The sequence below is a fragment of the Helianthus annuus genome, chromosome 13 (genome assembly GCF_002127325.2).
Source record: "Helianthus annuus cultivar XRQ/B chromosome 13, HanXRQr2.0-SUNRISE, whole genome shotgun sequence".
Classification (NCBI taxonomy): domain Eukaryota; kingdom Viridiplantae; phylum Streptophyta; class Magnoliopsida; order Asterales; family Asteraceae; genus Helianthus; species Helianthus annuus.
The window spans coordinates 55,752,248-55,767,697 of NC_035445.2; the positions used below are offsets into that span (position 1 = coordinate 55,752,248).

Sequence of the window (15,450 nt, forward strand, 5' to 3'; positions counted from 1 at the left end):
CGGGAAAGATGTTTTGGGATTCTTCATTGATCTTTGGTACCATACCCCATGCCCAAAATTTTGGAAGTTTATTTGTTTAACTTAATTAGCAAGCGAACGTGTTTTAAGGTGATATGTCAAGTTTTTGATTGGATTATGTAAATAATGAGCAATACTAACCCATATTATAAACTCACTTAAATATAAATTACTCTTGTGACGAGTTAAGCATTTGCCATTTTGTACATTGTGATTGTATAAACTAAATACGCAAACGATAATATCAATTTATGTGATATGTGCATTGTGAAGTTAATTTTAAAGAACAAATTGGGAACATATTAAGGTGTAACAAAGTAAAGAGTGTATCGAAGACTTGTTCAAAGTTTTGCAACTATTTGCTATTCTAATAGGCTCCGCCTATCCGGACACCCACTGCGCCTAAATCCACACTTTTGCAAACCTAGACGCCTCGTATAGACCTATACGAGGCGTCCATGCACTGAATTCGATGGGTGTACAGAGGGTGTCAGGCACGTTGTTTAAGGAACCCTATACGCAGGGTATGGGGCTATACGAGGCGTCTCTGTTTGGTATTTTTTTTTGGCTGAAATGAGGGGTGTTTTGGTGGGTTTTGGGTTGGTTTTTTGGATGGTTTTTGAAGATGTGTTTTTTTGATGAAATTTTTTTAGGTTTTAAAAAAAGTTTTTTTTTTCTTTTTTACACTATAAAAAGTTGTTGTTTTTTAAAAATTAACTATTTGCCTTTAAAAATCGTTTTTTTTTTATTTTTAAAAAAGTTTTGTTTTTTTTTTTGTTTTTTACACTATAAAAAGTTTAAAAATTTTTTTTGTTTCAGCGTCGATTAAATCAACTATTTTAAAAATCGGCTCTTTAAATATATTATATTGTTTTTAACATTTTACTTTTTTAAATATTATTCTTTCGATTAAAATTTTATATCTTTCAAATATTGTTTCCGTATTATATTCAGGGGTTATATTGTTTCCGTATTATCTAAATTTAAGAGAACAATCATTGAGTAACCGAATAACTGAAAACAAACATAAATATGACATATATAAGATAACTGTTTACATCCATAACAAAAATATAGAAGATAAGTTTGTACATCCACAATAACAATAAAAACAACAACAGGTCTATGCATCCAAATCCGAATCTGAATCCTGATGCTGCTGCTGCGGCTGGTGCTGCTGCTGATGTGGTGCTCGAACCGGTGGAAGCGGTATCGGGGGTAATCCCTCTCTCTCTCGTCTATCCTGCTCCGCCCGTACCAACCAACCTACCAAATCGTCGAGCCTGTCAAGCCTGGCTCGTACATCCGGATGTAGCGCAGCTCCTGGGGCACCACCTCGAATAACGTGACGTGGAAACTGAGGTGCCCCGGCAGGTGGCGGTGGCTGTGGCGCCGCTGCACCGTCTAGATCCTCCGGAGGGTCCTCCACGGGCACTACATCAGCAGGATCTGCAGGAGGATGAACGTCCTCGAAATGCTCTGGTAGGTCCTCCTCTCTCCATACGCCCCCCTCGCGGTTTTTAAACCGCGGGCCAACCGGGAACCTCTTGATAACCCTCATCCCCCATAGCGACTGCATACCCATCCGCGTCGGCATGATGGCCGGCGTCCGTAGATGTGGGTCCTGATGTGGTACGAGGCCAAATGAACGGGCAATGACGGTCACGTACGCCCCGCCATACAAAAATCCGCGCTCCTGCCGGTGATGGCCGGAGGCGAAGTACTGGGCTAGACCGTGTGCTAGCGCGCACGGCCTCCTATACAACAAACAATATAGGAAAAAAAGATCTGTGGTCGTACACCACTCACGGCTGTAGCCGCGCGCTGATATAGAAGTGGCGAGCAAATGGTGCAGATACCTGCAGATAGTGTTAGCGAAATACAAAAACAGAGATTAATAAACAGTGCATATAATCACAATAATTGCAATAATAAACGTACATACCTGTATAGTGGGTCGCTAACAAACGACACCCTCCCCTTCGACTTGTCATGCTCCCAATGATCCGCCCCCGCAATCACCTGCCAAAACCCAACAAGAGTGGGTTTTTCAACCACCACTAGCCCCGCTGTGTAGATCTCAGTCTCGATCTCCTCCTGCATGTATAAACCACAGCGCACCGCAAACTCTGCTAGCGTCATCGAACGCTGAACGCCAGCAAGCCTGAAAGAAACCTCAGGCGGAGGGGGAGCACCTGGGTACGAAATCATAAATAAAACAATATAATAATAAATAATAAATAATAAATAATAATAATAATATTAATAACAATAACAATAATTAATAATAATAATAATAATAATAATAATAATAATATAAAGAAATAAATAAATAAATAAATAAATAAATAAATAAATAAATAATATTAATAAATAAATAAATAAATATCAATAACATTCACCTGGGTACGGAATCGGCACTGGCTCCCCAGGAGGGTGAAATGTGAATGACGAAATGAACTCGACCAGCAGCTCCCTGTAGGTCGGCGTGTGCGCCAAATCAAAAAGACGATGCCACGGCGAATCGATAGGTATAAACCGACGCACTCTCGGCGTCTCAGCAATCTCCTCCATCGCATCCCAGTCGATCGATGCATGCGATCCAACGTGCATCCTCCTAAGCTTCTGGCAATGACGGGCGGCGTCAGTGCCGTCGGGAAACTCTAGATAGGGATGCCCCTGCAACGTATCCACAGGCGGTCGCTGTCTCCGTCGTGGACCCTGCTGAACCGGCTCTATGTGAATGTCATCGCCCGGCATCAGATCGTCCTCCATAATAAATACTGTATACGTATACAATAATAATAATATTAATAAATAATAAATAATAAATAATAAATAATAAATAATAAATAATAAATAATAATATTAATAACAATAACAATAATTAATAATAATAATAATAAAAATAAATAAATAATAAATAATAAATAATAATATTAATAACAATAACAATAATTAATAATAATAATAATATAAATAAATAAATAAATAAATAAATAAATAAATAATAATAATAATATTAATAATAATGTTTTTAATAATAATAACTAATAAATAATAATAATAATAATAATATTTAATAATATAATTAATAAATAATAATAATATTTAATAATAATTAATAAATAATAATAATAATATAATTAATAAAAAAAAAAAACAGACCCTCGTATAGCCCTCGTATAGGGCTATACTCAGCGTCCTGTTCCACAAGTTCTTCATCATCATCAACATCAAACCCCCAAAACCCAACCAAATTCAACTTTTAGGGCAAACCTACGGTCTAAAGGCATAAACGAGACAAAAATACTTAACTACGGGATGAAATACGTACCGGTGATGCTTCGATTCTTCAAAAATACGGTTGAAATACGTACGAGGCGTATAGATCAGAATGCACCGTATATGTGTGTGTTTTTGTTTGTGTGTGTGATCTGTGTCGTCTAGGCCCCCCCTTGTGTTATACGAAGCCTAGACGCCTCGTATAGACCTATACGAGGCGTCTATGCTTTTTGCTAAATGACATTTTTGCCCCTGTTTTACCCTTAGTATAGCCTTTTATCAGGGGCAAAATGGTAATTAACCATTCCAAAAAGATATTTCTGGAATGGTTAATTACCATTTTGCCCCTGAAAAAAGGCTATACTAAGGGGTAAACAGGGGCATAATGGTAATTTAATAATACATTTTATTAATTAAAAAAAGAAATGGGAAAAAGTAACCGCCTCAACTGTACTCCTCGTACAGGTCTGTACGAGTCGTACAATTTTGAAATTACCTTTTAGCCCCTGCTAAGTGGCTATACTGGGGGCATATCAGGGGTAAAATAGTAATTAACTAAAAAGATTTTCAAAATTCAAATTCAAAATTCAAATTTAAACCGCTCAAAGAGACGCCCCGTACAGGTCTGTACGAAGCGTCTACTTTCAAAAAATTCAAATTTTGAATTTCAGAAATTCAAAAATTGAATTTTCAAAATCCCGCTCAAATAGACTCCCCGTACAGGTCTGTACGAGGCGTCTGGTTGGAGTAAAATTACCTTTGAGCCCCTGGAATAAGCCTATATTGGGGGCCTATCAGGGGCTAAATGGTCTTTTGTGCAATATTATACGAGGGGTCTAGTCCTATACGAAGCGTATAGTTTTTTTTTTGTAGAAAAATTTAATAAAATACTATTAATTCCAAAAAAATATTATTAATTACAAAAAAAATACTATTAATTACAAAGTTACACTATTAATTCCAAAAAAAATACTATTAATTACAAAAAAATACTAATAATTACAAAAAAATACTAATAATTACAAAAAAATTCTATTAATTACAAAAAAATACTAATAATTACAAAAAAATTCTATTAATTCCAAAAAAATACTATTAATTACAAAAATCATTCTTCCGTGTAACTATCTATGTAATTAAGACTGGGGTTTGATCTTGGTCGAGGATTCATTATCGATGTATACCATTCTAGACGTGGCAAGTACATATCTTCCCATTGTTCTGTGTGGGGTCTTCGGTGGGTCAACCATAGCCCGTGTGCTGGTGGCATAGGATAATCCCCTTCCAGCTTAACATGTATGAAGTGGTTCTCGTTAACATGTGTAAGCGTTATGAATAATGGTTGTTGATTAGCCGGAGGACTTAGTATTGGGAAGTAAGTGGAACTCGCACCCATGGTTGTCGTTAACAGGTGCACCCCGATACCGTACGTTTGTGCAATAAGAAGTCCTGCAAAGGGGAAGTCCATCCAGTGATTCTCCCCACAACCGGCCACTGAATCCCAAATTAGGCCCTGACGATGCGTGTAAAAATAACCTGCAGCCCATGCTTCAAATATTGGGAACCAGATCGATTCGTTCTGATCCATTTCTTGGACAAGGTCCCTTCTAATACGCCCCCATGAACTCTGATCCATCCCTAAGCCCACAGCCACAGACCGAAACCCACAATGACCGTCCGGCATCACATCTCGTATGCACGAGACGTACGGATGGAACACTGGCGGAATGTCAGACTTAAACCGTTCGATGATTCCCACGTACTCGTCCCCAATGATTAAAGGAAAACCGTGATCATCTCGTGTCTCTTTCTTCTTAGAACTCTTTGAACGGCTTAGGGTCGCTTTGGGTTTTTGGGACCTTATAACCGACTGTTGTGAGGCTTGAGACGGAACGTACGAGCTGTGGCGAGGTTTATCGTACTTACTTTGTCGTGAACCTTCAAAGCACGTGTTTGCATCACCGAAGGAGCTTCTCCTCAATTCTTCATCTATACGAGAGGCCTCGTCCAACCTTTCTTGTACCTGCTTTGTTGTTGGTCGGCCACGAGTATTTTGTTGGACAACCGGTGGTTTCTTGGTAGATTTCGTTGGAGTCAACACCGCTTTAATCTTTGAAAGCAGGCTTTTTTGCTGAGCTGGAGGGTGCGACTGTAATTGTTGTCTAACAACATCTAGCTCTTCGACCACGTCAAGGGAGTCGTCTATCAATTTACAACTTTGGAAGTTAAGTTTCCGCCAGAAGACGTCTATGTCTTCGAGTTGAATCGGACGCTCTGCACGGTTAAAAACAATATTGTTTAGGTAAAATGAAGGAAAGGAAATATATCACACAAGTGTTGTACGACGTTCAATAATTATTACCTTCACGCATGTACTTTTCTATCCTACAAGCACAGGGCAACCCACAGCTGTGCCACATTTGGCAACCACATGATGAATTAAAGCGCTCCAAGACATCTAGCCTCCTAATTGCCTCTCCATGCAACAAGTCAAGGGCTTTGTGGGATACTTTTCCAAGTAGGTGTTGAAACATCGGGTGTTTGTGGTGTTTCATTGTTTTTTCGATGCTTTCTCGAAAAGTCTTCCTTATTTCACCGAACTGTGTCTCAACTATATCCCGGACACAACCAACTATACGGTCCAGCGAGCTCCTATCTTCGACGTATCTCTTTAAGTTGGCATGTTGGCTCTCAACTCTGTTTGTAGTACGATTACCAAAGTTGCGCCTCTTATCAGTCCACGCAAAGACAAACATCTCCTTATAGTCTTTTAGCCAGTTATCGTACACGTATTTGAAGACTCCTAAAAAGTAAAAATAATTTAATAAAATTTGCATAGGTGAGTCGTATGTTATTAGAAAAACTTACTAGAACGTTTGCACTCCACAAGTCGCTTTCGCATGTTGCGCAAGTGGTAGTCATAGATGGGTATGGATGGAGACTCAATCAATGAACCCCAGAATGACAAAAATTTCTTCCAGTCGTCGTCTGTGAAGGCACCCTTGCAGTGCTTCATAACATTCTGTTGTATGTGCCACCTGCAAAGAAGCCTGGAGGCGTCTGGAAATACTTTAGCACACGCGCCCATAAGGGCTAGGTCTCTATCCGTTAAAATCACACGTGGCTCCATACATTCATCCAACATTGCCTTAACCCTCTCAAGCACCCACACAAAGTTATCACCCCGTTCTTTACTAACAACGGCATGCGCGATAATAAACGATTTGTTGGTAGGCGTCATACCAACAATCTGGATAAAGGGCATATTGTATATGTTTGTCTTGTACGTTGCATCGATCATCATGACGTGGGGGAATGCACGCCACAAGACTCTCGAGTCCCGATGAAGAAAGAAGATCTCTGTTACGATCTCTGTTCCGGGTTCTTCCCGGATCTCGTAAATAAAGTCGTTCTTCATCAGCACATTTTCTAGTGACTGCATGGGAGTCAATCCTTGTCTTTGTTCGGCTCTAATCTTCGCTACAACGTTTTGAACGTCTTTCTGAACATGAAACCTGTCGGGGTCCTGCTTCCTTATCGTTTGAAATATTTTGCGCGGCTCCATGTTTTGAGCTGTCAGCTGCTCGATCAGTTTCATTTCGCTTGGAGTAAACCTTCGCACAAACGCGTGGGCCGAGAGGTCCTCACAAAGTTCGTGGTTATGTTCAATTGTTCCGTCTTTTATCTCCCAGGTTTCATACGGGTGGTTTCGGACAGCCAGCAGGTAAAACGGGCAACCGGTTTTTTTGCTTCCAGCTTTTCTAAGTGTTGCTGTACTCTGGTGCTCACCACCACGATCACATTCAAGCCATACCCTCCCGGTTCTTCCCCCGATTTTCTTTGATCGACGGGTGACAATAACGAAACCATCCGCATTTGCTATTTCTTGTATCCGTTTCTTTAGTTCATCTAAGGAGTTGAAAACCTGTAACATCGACAATATTAATAATAATAATAATAATAATAATAATAATAATAATAATAATAATAATAATAATAATAATAATATAATAATAATAATAATATAATAAAAATAATAATAATAAAATTAATAATAATAAAATATTAATAATAAAATAGTAATTTATACCGTCTTTTTTAAGTACAGACTGTCCAGAATGGGAGGTGCTTCACCACCATATCTACCATATCCACCATAACCACCATATCCTCCAACGTCCGAATTGTTTTGATGAACATAAGGAGTGCCCGGGGAAATGAATTGCTGATGATCACCGTCTCCTCCGTATCCACCGTATCCCCCGTATCCACCGTATCCACCATATCCACCGTCCCCTCCGTATCCACCGTCTCCTCCGTATCCACCGTCTCCTCCGTATCCACGGTCTCCTCCGTATCCACCGTCTCCTCCGTATCCACCGTCTCCTCCGTATCCACGGTCTCCTCCGTATCCACCGTCTCCTCCGTATCCACCATCTCCTCCGTATCCACCGTGTCCTCCGTATCCACCGTCTCCTCCGTATCCACCGTCTCCTCCGTATCCACTAGCAGGGTATGAGTCATCTACAGGGGCTGTTTCATCAACAGGAGGATGCTTGTTCAAATCTAGAAACGGGCTGTTTTGTTTTCCTTGTATACTAGACACAACCTCCTCTTGCTCATTAGAATCGGGAATGCCAGACTCCTCCAAAATAGACAACCGTATCATCATTAGTAAATAATAAACGAAAACAACAAGTAATTATAACATTTACGCTAATAACTGTTACCGGAACGCTTTCGTGCCCCCAGTTTTCGCTAGAATATTGCCCGAAGATATAGTTGCCGTTTCAATATGATGACATTTCAACACTCCGGGATGATAATAACGCAAACACAAATAAAAAAACAAACAGAATGTGAGTGTTTGTTTGTTGAAACCTCGGATGTGGACCAAGAACGCACTGTAGGTTGCATTTTATGGGAGCTAAAGACGCCTCGTATAGGTCTTTACTCCCCGTATGCCTTTAAGTCATGTCAGACATAGTCCCTTCATAGTCAAATCGGTCAGTCCAAGACGCCTCGTATAGGTCTATACGAGGCGTCTAAGGGCCTTCGTATTGGCCCCTCGTACAGGCCTAGACTCCCCGTATAAGTTGACTGATGTGACGTTGTACGAGGTGCAGAAGTTGGTCGGGAAAAGCAACCCTATACGCTTCGTATAGCCCTATACGAAGCGTATAGAAGGGTGTGGATTTAGGGAACAAGGTGTCTGAATATGTACACCCTTCTAATAAGCTATTGCATAGTCATGTTTTCACATAATAACAATTTGCGTAATGCCATCTGATAAGAGGCAAAATTATATATTTTTTAGTCAATAAAGATGCTATTGCTCGTCAAGTCGTCCACTACCTTGCATTTCCATAAGAAAATTCTCACATTTGGAATCATCCAACGACCACGTCAATGGTCAGTCACTGCTCGATTCACCAATACAAATGACTCCCACCCCACCCACCAATCAACAATAACATTCCACCAGATAAAAGAAAAAAAAAAAAACTCATGACGGAGGAAGACCAAGAGAAGCCTCTAGCTCCGGTGATCAAGCCCCCTCTTCCGCCACTCACCGTCGACGAAGAGTTGTCCATCGAACTGAGTAAAAAGCACAAAGGCTTTCGTAACCGCACCATCTGTTGCGGCATCATAACCGCGGTTATACTCATCATATCCGTTGTGATGTTAGTCTTAGGTTTCACCGTGCTCCATGTTAAAAACCCTAAAATCAACATGAACTCGGTTACAATCATCGGGCTTGACCGAGTCAACATAACTGATCTAAGTAATGTGAACCTGACCGTTGTGGCAGACGTGTCCGTGAAGAACCCTAATGTTGCGGCTTTCAAGTTTGAAAAATCTAACTCAAGTCTTTTGTACCACGGTAAGGTGGTGGGGGTGGCGGATATACCCGTGGGGATAGCCAAGGCGAGGCGGACGATGAGATTAAACGTTACGGTTGACGTGATGGTGGCCGAGATAGCCAGAAACCAAGAGTTTGTTAGTGATTTGATGGCGGGGATGTTGCCGGTTGAAAGTTATACGAAGATTCATGGTAGGGTTAAGATATTGAATATTATAAAGAGACATGTTACGGTAACTATGGATTGTTCTTTCTCCGTTAATGTAACCAGCCGAGAGATTGTGAACCAAACTTGCAAGAAGCATGTTTCCATTTAGCCATTTAGGTGTTTTTTAGATCAATTTTTGATGGTTTTCATGTTTACTTTTGGCATTTGTTGATTGTTATTTGTGTAAAAAAAGGTTGTCTGTTCACTGATAATAGATGAAAGTTGTAAAAAGTATATATCAAATAAAAGGATATTTGAATGTTATTTTTTTTTTCGTTGGAGATATATTAGAGGAGTGGTGGTGGTCACTAATGATAGAATTCAATCACTAATAAACATCCAATCAACTCATGTCATGTCATCAGCCACTATTTTATCACTCACAAGCATTTTGTAGTGACGGTGGTCACAGGTGATAAAATTCCATCACTCACAAATTTTTTTAATTTTTATTTTAAATTATAAATTTCATTAAAATTAAAAAATAAATTACATAGCAAAATAAAAAAACAACTAAACATTGGAAAAAAAAAACTTAAATTAAACGGGTGCATCTCCCAAGCCCACCGTTCGCAAATCTCGCGCTTTTGTTGAATTACAACCGACTTAAACGGTTCGTCGAGATGGGCAATTAAAATTTATATAAAGATGAGGGACCTGAATTGCAATTAAAGGAAAGCTATTTAAAAATAGCTAACAAAAGTTGAGGGGCTAATTTGCATTTTTCATCAAAGTTGCTATTAGTTCAATTTCATAAACGACAAAACAATCTCAAAGTCTCCTCTTCCAAAAACTCAGTTCCTTTCGTTTCAATATTTGTTTTCAGCGCGTGATATAAAGAACGCGTTACAAATTCAACGCGTGATACATTAGACGGCGGCGGTGTGCGTTATTTTTTAACGAGTGATGGGGTGGCCATCACGGACCACCCCAGTCCCCCTAAGGGGTGTGCTTATTTACTACGTGAGAATGTATAGGTAAAAACTCGTATTGGTTAACTTAAAAGAGTTTGAACACGAACTCTAGCCTAAATTGAGATTCGTTTAGTTAATATATAAATAAATATAAGTTTTATATACAAAATTTGACTAGTTTTACGATGCTAAATTAACATATTATTTATATGAACAAAAAAATTAAATTTATATTATGCTCTGTGTGTACATATATTACTTATTAAATTACCTATAGCTATACGGTATATAGCTAAATAATTGTTAAATTTGATTTCAATTCATACCCAAACAAATAAAGAATTGATTCTATAATATTTTTTTAGTAAATTGTCAAAATCGTCCTAATGTTTGAGTATCGTTGTTAGTTTCATCCAAAACAATTTTTTTGTACCAAATAGTTCTTTACTTTTAAGACTTTTTTTGCCATTTTCATCCAAACATCTAATTTACTTTATTTTTTCTATCAAACATTTGGATAAAAATGACAAAAAAATCCCAAATCTCATGGACGATTTTGGGGAAAAAAAAGTTGGACGTTTGGATGAAAATGACAAAAAATCTCAAAAGTAAAAGACAATATGATACAAAAAAGTTGTTTTAGATGAAACTATTGATATGCGTAAGTGTGTATAGTTTTTAATGTATATTTTAAACCCTTTTTAACACTTTTAGCCAAGTTTTAAATTTATAAAACACGATATTTACTAACACTATGGGCAAGTGCACCCATCGTGAGCGTAGTATAGTGTTGGTAAGATACCGAGGTCGTCCATGTTAGGATTTGGGGCTCTCATAATTGTGTTTGTTTGCATAATTTGAACACTATGTGTAACGGAAATGAACACAAACTTTGTAAACACAATCGAAGAAGAGAATAGTTTGGTAAACATATGCTTTTCATAGAGTTGAATGATTACAATACTAAGCAAAAGATTTATAGAGCATGCTTACAAACTAAACTCCCCCTCAGCCTGATGTTCCAAGGTTGATTGCACAAGATGAAAGGATTAGATTAGAGGAGAAAAACCCACGCAGTCAATCAAATGTAACAGGTTAGGGCACTATTACATTTATAGGCATACCAAACCACTGAAGCATGTTAGCTGACGTCACCATGAAAGCAACATCTAACAAACTCTATCTACTGTTCTATAACAACTGATCATACAGACACTGATTATACTCTAAACACAGATGTATAAACACTGATTCTTCATTCCACTGTTGTAGTCGACCACTGATGTTGAGCATCAGTGCTTTCTTCAAAGGGTGATGGTTGGATTGAACCCTACCAGAGGAACAGATAATGAAAGCCAAAACCGGATCACAACTGTGGACTCAACATAAGCAGCTGTTTACTCTTGCCTTTTCCCTTGACAGTGGTAATATAACAGCTGATGGATCTTAAGTACTGCTCTCTAGAACAACTGATTAACCAAACACTGATGATACTCTAAAGACTGCTGAAGACAAACACTGTTGTTAGTAACCGAGGCTCTCATGATTGTGCTTGTTTGTACAAAATGAACATTCAGTGTATATGAAATTATGTGAAGTGCAGCGGAATTGTATACAAACTTTGTAAACACAAACATAGAAGAGAATAGTATGTTTAAACACTTGTTTCACCTTGAGTCGAATGATTACAATGAAAATCAAAAGGTTACAATGCAAGCTTACAGACTAAAGCTCCCCCTCAGCCTGATACTCCAGAGTTGGTTGCACAAGATGAAAGGATTGAATTGAGGAGAAAAACTCACTCAAAACGAATCAAATGTAACAGTACAGAGTACTGTTATATTTATAGGCAATCCAAACTACTGATGCACTTCAGCTGACGTCACCATGATAGCGACTTCTAACAGCTTAACAACCTGTAGACACTGATCTATACAAAACTACTGATGTCTAACAACTGATAGATAATACAATACAAAACGAGTCTAACACTGTTCACGTTCCACTGTTGTAGCCTAAGCACTGATTACTTGACCATCAGTGCTTTCTTCAAAAGGTGATCAGTCTTTGAATGAGCAGTGTTTGGGTCTTCAGCAGTATTTAAGAGACAGCAGTAGATAGAGCATTATCAGTGTTTGGTTCACCAGATGTTCTTCTGAGCAGTGTTTAGAGTGTATCAGCAGATAGGTAGCCACTGTCAAGGGGAGAGCTTAGTGTAAACATCTGCTTATTGTGAATCCACTGTTGTGACCAGGTTTTGGCTTTACATTATCTGTTCCTCTGGTAGGGTTCAATCCTAACAATCTCCCCCTGGAACAGATAATGCCAAAACCTGTCATTATTCTGGATCTTTATTCTTCATCAGAAGTTCCTTTGCTTTTCTTTTAAATTCTTCTTCAAACTCTTTGGAACTTAAATCAGCCTCATCCCTGCACAGTGAAAGCTCAAGGAGATCTTGTAGATCTTCAACACTTAGGCCTAGTGCTTGATTCCTTGATATATGCCTCACTTCTCCATTGGTTCTGATCAGAGTCAATACGTGGGTCTTTTGATCAGAGAGCCACTTTAGTATTTTAAAACCGAATGGGTTTCTTGGGAGAGGTTTATTGACTGATGAACTTAGAGTGATTGGCCTAGTGAAGAAGTGCATAGCAGTATCATGAGCTTCAGACACTCGTATGAATGCTTTTTCAATAATCTCATTAGCTGCAGCTAGGTCTGCTTCAACTTCCTTGTCATACAGCTCACTGTTTGTGATATCTGCTGATGACTTTTTGCTTACTACTTTGACCCTTTTGGCAAGGTTTTGTAGTTTTGCTAATCTTTCTTTGTCTGAAGCTATTTTCTTGATAGCTTCTTCAATCTGATCAGCTTCTTTGTTCTCTTCTTCTCTAGCAGACAACATTTTCTTCCTTTCTTTTCTTAACTCTGTGACAAAAGCTTCTGCTGTGCTGATCTGTGTTTCAAAGGTCTTGACTTGCTCCTGTAGCTTTTTGTAGTTGGACTTTTTAGGAGTGTCAGAGGCTTTCAACCTCTGCTTCTCAAGCCTTTAATAAGCTTCATCCGTTTGCTGCTTTGACCATTTTGCTATGGCATCCGCAGTATCCACCTTTCCATCCACCAGCTCCTGCTTCTTTCTTTTATGCTCGGAAATAAGATCAGCTATGAATTTGTTGTATTTGTTCCAATGTGGAGCTGTCTTTTTCTTCCGTGGATCAAGTATAATCTTTTCAATTCTTTTAGCCTCATGCTTTAGTGCATTGATTGGCCAGTCTTTGAATTTTGTTTCTTCAGCAGGATAGAACTTTTCTTTCATTATGTATGCAAGATATTCTTTTCTCAATTCATTTCTTTGTTCTTCAGGGAATAAACTTGATATTTCTTTGTTCAGATTACTTGCATATTCTTCCATTTGTTTGACTTTGTTGAGCAGGAATTCCCTTCTTTCCAAAATGGCTTCATCACCTTGATCCTTGCACTCAACTTTGGCTCTTATCCTTGCTTGTCTTGCTTTCATTTCGATATATTCATTCATGTTTTCTGGAATTATGAAGCCTATGAGAGAAGGAAATTTCCTTTTTGTAGGATCATCTTCAGTGTAAAACTGTTTCATCTCATTTTTCATAGCTTCTAATTCCAATGGATATTTAGCAGCAACAGGATCATACTTTTCATCAGTAGCCTGTGTTGTTTCTCTTTTCCTTTTGTGAGACTTTGGAGGTTGTGGTGTTGGAATGATGAGATCAGTGGTGGATGTTTGACTAACAGTGGTTGAAACAACTGGTGTTACAATCTCTATCGTCATTACAACTGCTGATATGTCAGCAGATGTCTTCTGCTTTTGAGCAGGGGATGGAGGGTGTGACATAGTATTTGATGGTGGTGATGGTGGTGGTGACTCATCTTCAGGAATGAAAACCCTTCTCCTTTTTAATGTAGGGGAGGCTGATGATGATTTGGGTGGATCAGTGGTTTGAGATTGGATGGCAGTGGTTTGTGATTGTGATTGACTGACAGTGGTTGAAACAACTGGTGTTTCAATCACTGTTGTCATTACAGCAGATGTTGTAACATCTGCTGTCTTCTGCTTTATGGCAGGAGGCAGTGGTGGTGATATGATTGTAGATGATGAAGGCGGAACAGTGGTTGTGATGGCATGTGATGGAGTGGTGTGTGTTGGAGGTGTGTGTGTTGTTGTCATGGCAGCTGTTTGGCTACTGACAGCAGTTTTTGTAACTCCTGATGTATCAGCTGTTTGATTTGAAGATTTTGTATCAGCTGTTTTTGTAACTACTGATGTATCTTCTGGTTCAATATACAGCCCATCTTCAATTCCTTTGTTTCTCAACTTGATTTTCTCCCCCTTTTTGGAATTATCTGCAAGGGGTGTATCCATGAAGAAGATGGTAGATGGTACTTTTTCACTATGAGCAGTCTTTTGTATGCTGGCTTTTATAGCCTTGATATCTGCTTGAGTGTCTTTGAACCTTGATTCCACCATGTTGGTCAGCATTTGTACTTGAATAAGATGCTTTTGATCAGCCATGTGTTGCTGTTTTTCAAGCATGGGTTGGAAAATATTCCAAAGCTCATTTGCAGCAAATGCATGTTGTGCAGGTGCTTGAGCAGGAATAGCAGTAGCTTGGGCTTTCTGAGCTTTTAAAATCTCTTGCACCATGTCTTTAATCTCAGCAACTGAAACTTCAAGTTTTTCAACTCTTTTCGTCAATTCCTGATATTTTGAATCATCACCTACATTTGTAGGATCATCTGAATCCCCACCAGTGGTGGTTGTACCAATGTGTGACTTTGGAACAGAGTCCCAAAAATCATCCATTGATGCCCCTTGTTCTTGGTACTGGGGACTTCTCTCTTCAGCACTCGATAAACCTTTGATGGTACCGGTGGTTAGAATCAACTCACTGGTGGTTACCGAGATTGCCATTGAAGAAATTGCCTTCAAGGGAGTCTTATTGATGAAACAACTGTCCAACTGAAGATCTGTTGATCCATCAGTTGTAGTTGCTGCTCCACTTGAACTACCACCGAGAGTTACTTGTAACTCAGGGGGTGTAACCTCCTCAGCTGTTGCTGGGATAGCAGAGGTATAAGCATCAGACCCAGTCACTTGTGGAGGTATGCTCTCAGTAATGGGTGATAGA

At 39.0% G+C, this 15,450-nt stretch overlaps 3 protein-coding genes across 3 annotated transcripts; 1 reads left to right on the forward strand and 2 right to left on the reverse strand.

Annotated features, from left to right (window-relative positions):
- Positions 1 to 1,013: 1,013 nt before the first annotated feature.
- Positions 1,014 to 2,831, reverse strand: LOC110900843. Its single transcript, XM_022147703.2, has 4 exons — positions 2,421 to 2,831; positions 1,964 to 2,213; positions 1,197 to 1,877; positions 1,014 to 1,032 (listed from the first exon to the last, which is right to left on the reverse strand). The coding sequence occupies exons 1-4, from the start codon at positions 2,791 to 2,793 to the stop codon at positions 1,014 to 1,016; spliced, it is 1,323 nt and encodes a 440-aa protein (XP_022003395.1). The 5' UTR covers positions 2,794 to 2,831.
- A 1,531-nt stretch (positions 2,832 to 4,362) lies between these two features.
- Positions 4,363 to 5,851, reverse strand: LOC110897893. Its single transcript, XM_022144628.2, has 2 exons — positions 5,666 to 5,851; positions 4,363 to 5,577 (listed from the first exon to the last, which is right to left on the reverse strand). Exons 1-2 carry the CDS (start codon positions 5,835 to 5,837, stop codon positions 4,412 to 4,414), a joined length of 1,338 nt encoding a protein of 445 aa, XP_022000320.1. The 5' UTR covers positions 5,838 to 5,851; the 3' UTR covers positions 4,363 to 4,411.
- A 2,828-nt stretch (positions 5,852 to 8,679) lies between these two features.
- LOC110902670 (late embryogenesis abundant protein At1g64065) lies at positions 8,680 to 9,610 on the forward strand. Its single transcript, XM_022149153.2, has one exon. It carries the CDS (start codon positions 8,812 to 8,814, stop codon positions 9,481 to 9,483), a length of 672 nt encoding a protein of 223 aa, XP_022004845.1. The 5' UTR covers positions 8,680 to 8,811; the 3' UTR covers positions 9,484 to 9,610.
- Positions 9,611 to 15,450: the final 5,840 nt, after the last annotated feature.

Coding starts and splice junctions, on each gene's coding strand:
- LOC110900843 (XM_022147703.2), bottom strand. CDS start 2,793: ATGGAGGACGATCTGATGCCGGGCGATGACATTCACATAGAGCCGGTT. Junction 2,214..2,420: donor AGTGCCGATTCCGTACCCAG/GTGAATGTTATT, acceptor TTTCGTACCCAG/GTGCTCCCCCTCCGCCTGAG. Junction 1,878..1,963: donor GTTAGCGACCCACTATACAG/GTATGTACGTTT, acceptor CACTATCTGCAG/GTATCTGCACCATTTGCTCG.
- LOC110897893 (XM_022144628.2), bottom strand. CDS start 5,837: ATGTTTCAACACCTACTTGGAAAAGTATCCCACAAAGCCCTTGACTTG. Junction 5,578..5,665: donor AGAAAAGTACATGCGTGAAG/GTAATAATTATT, acceptor TTAACCGTGCAG/AGCGTCCGATTCAACTCGAA.
- LOC110902670 (XM_022149153.2), top strand. CDS start 8,812: ATGACGGAGGAAGACCAAGAGAAGCCTCTAGCTCCGGTGATCAAGCCC.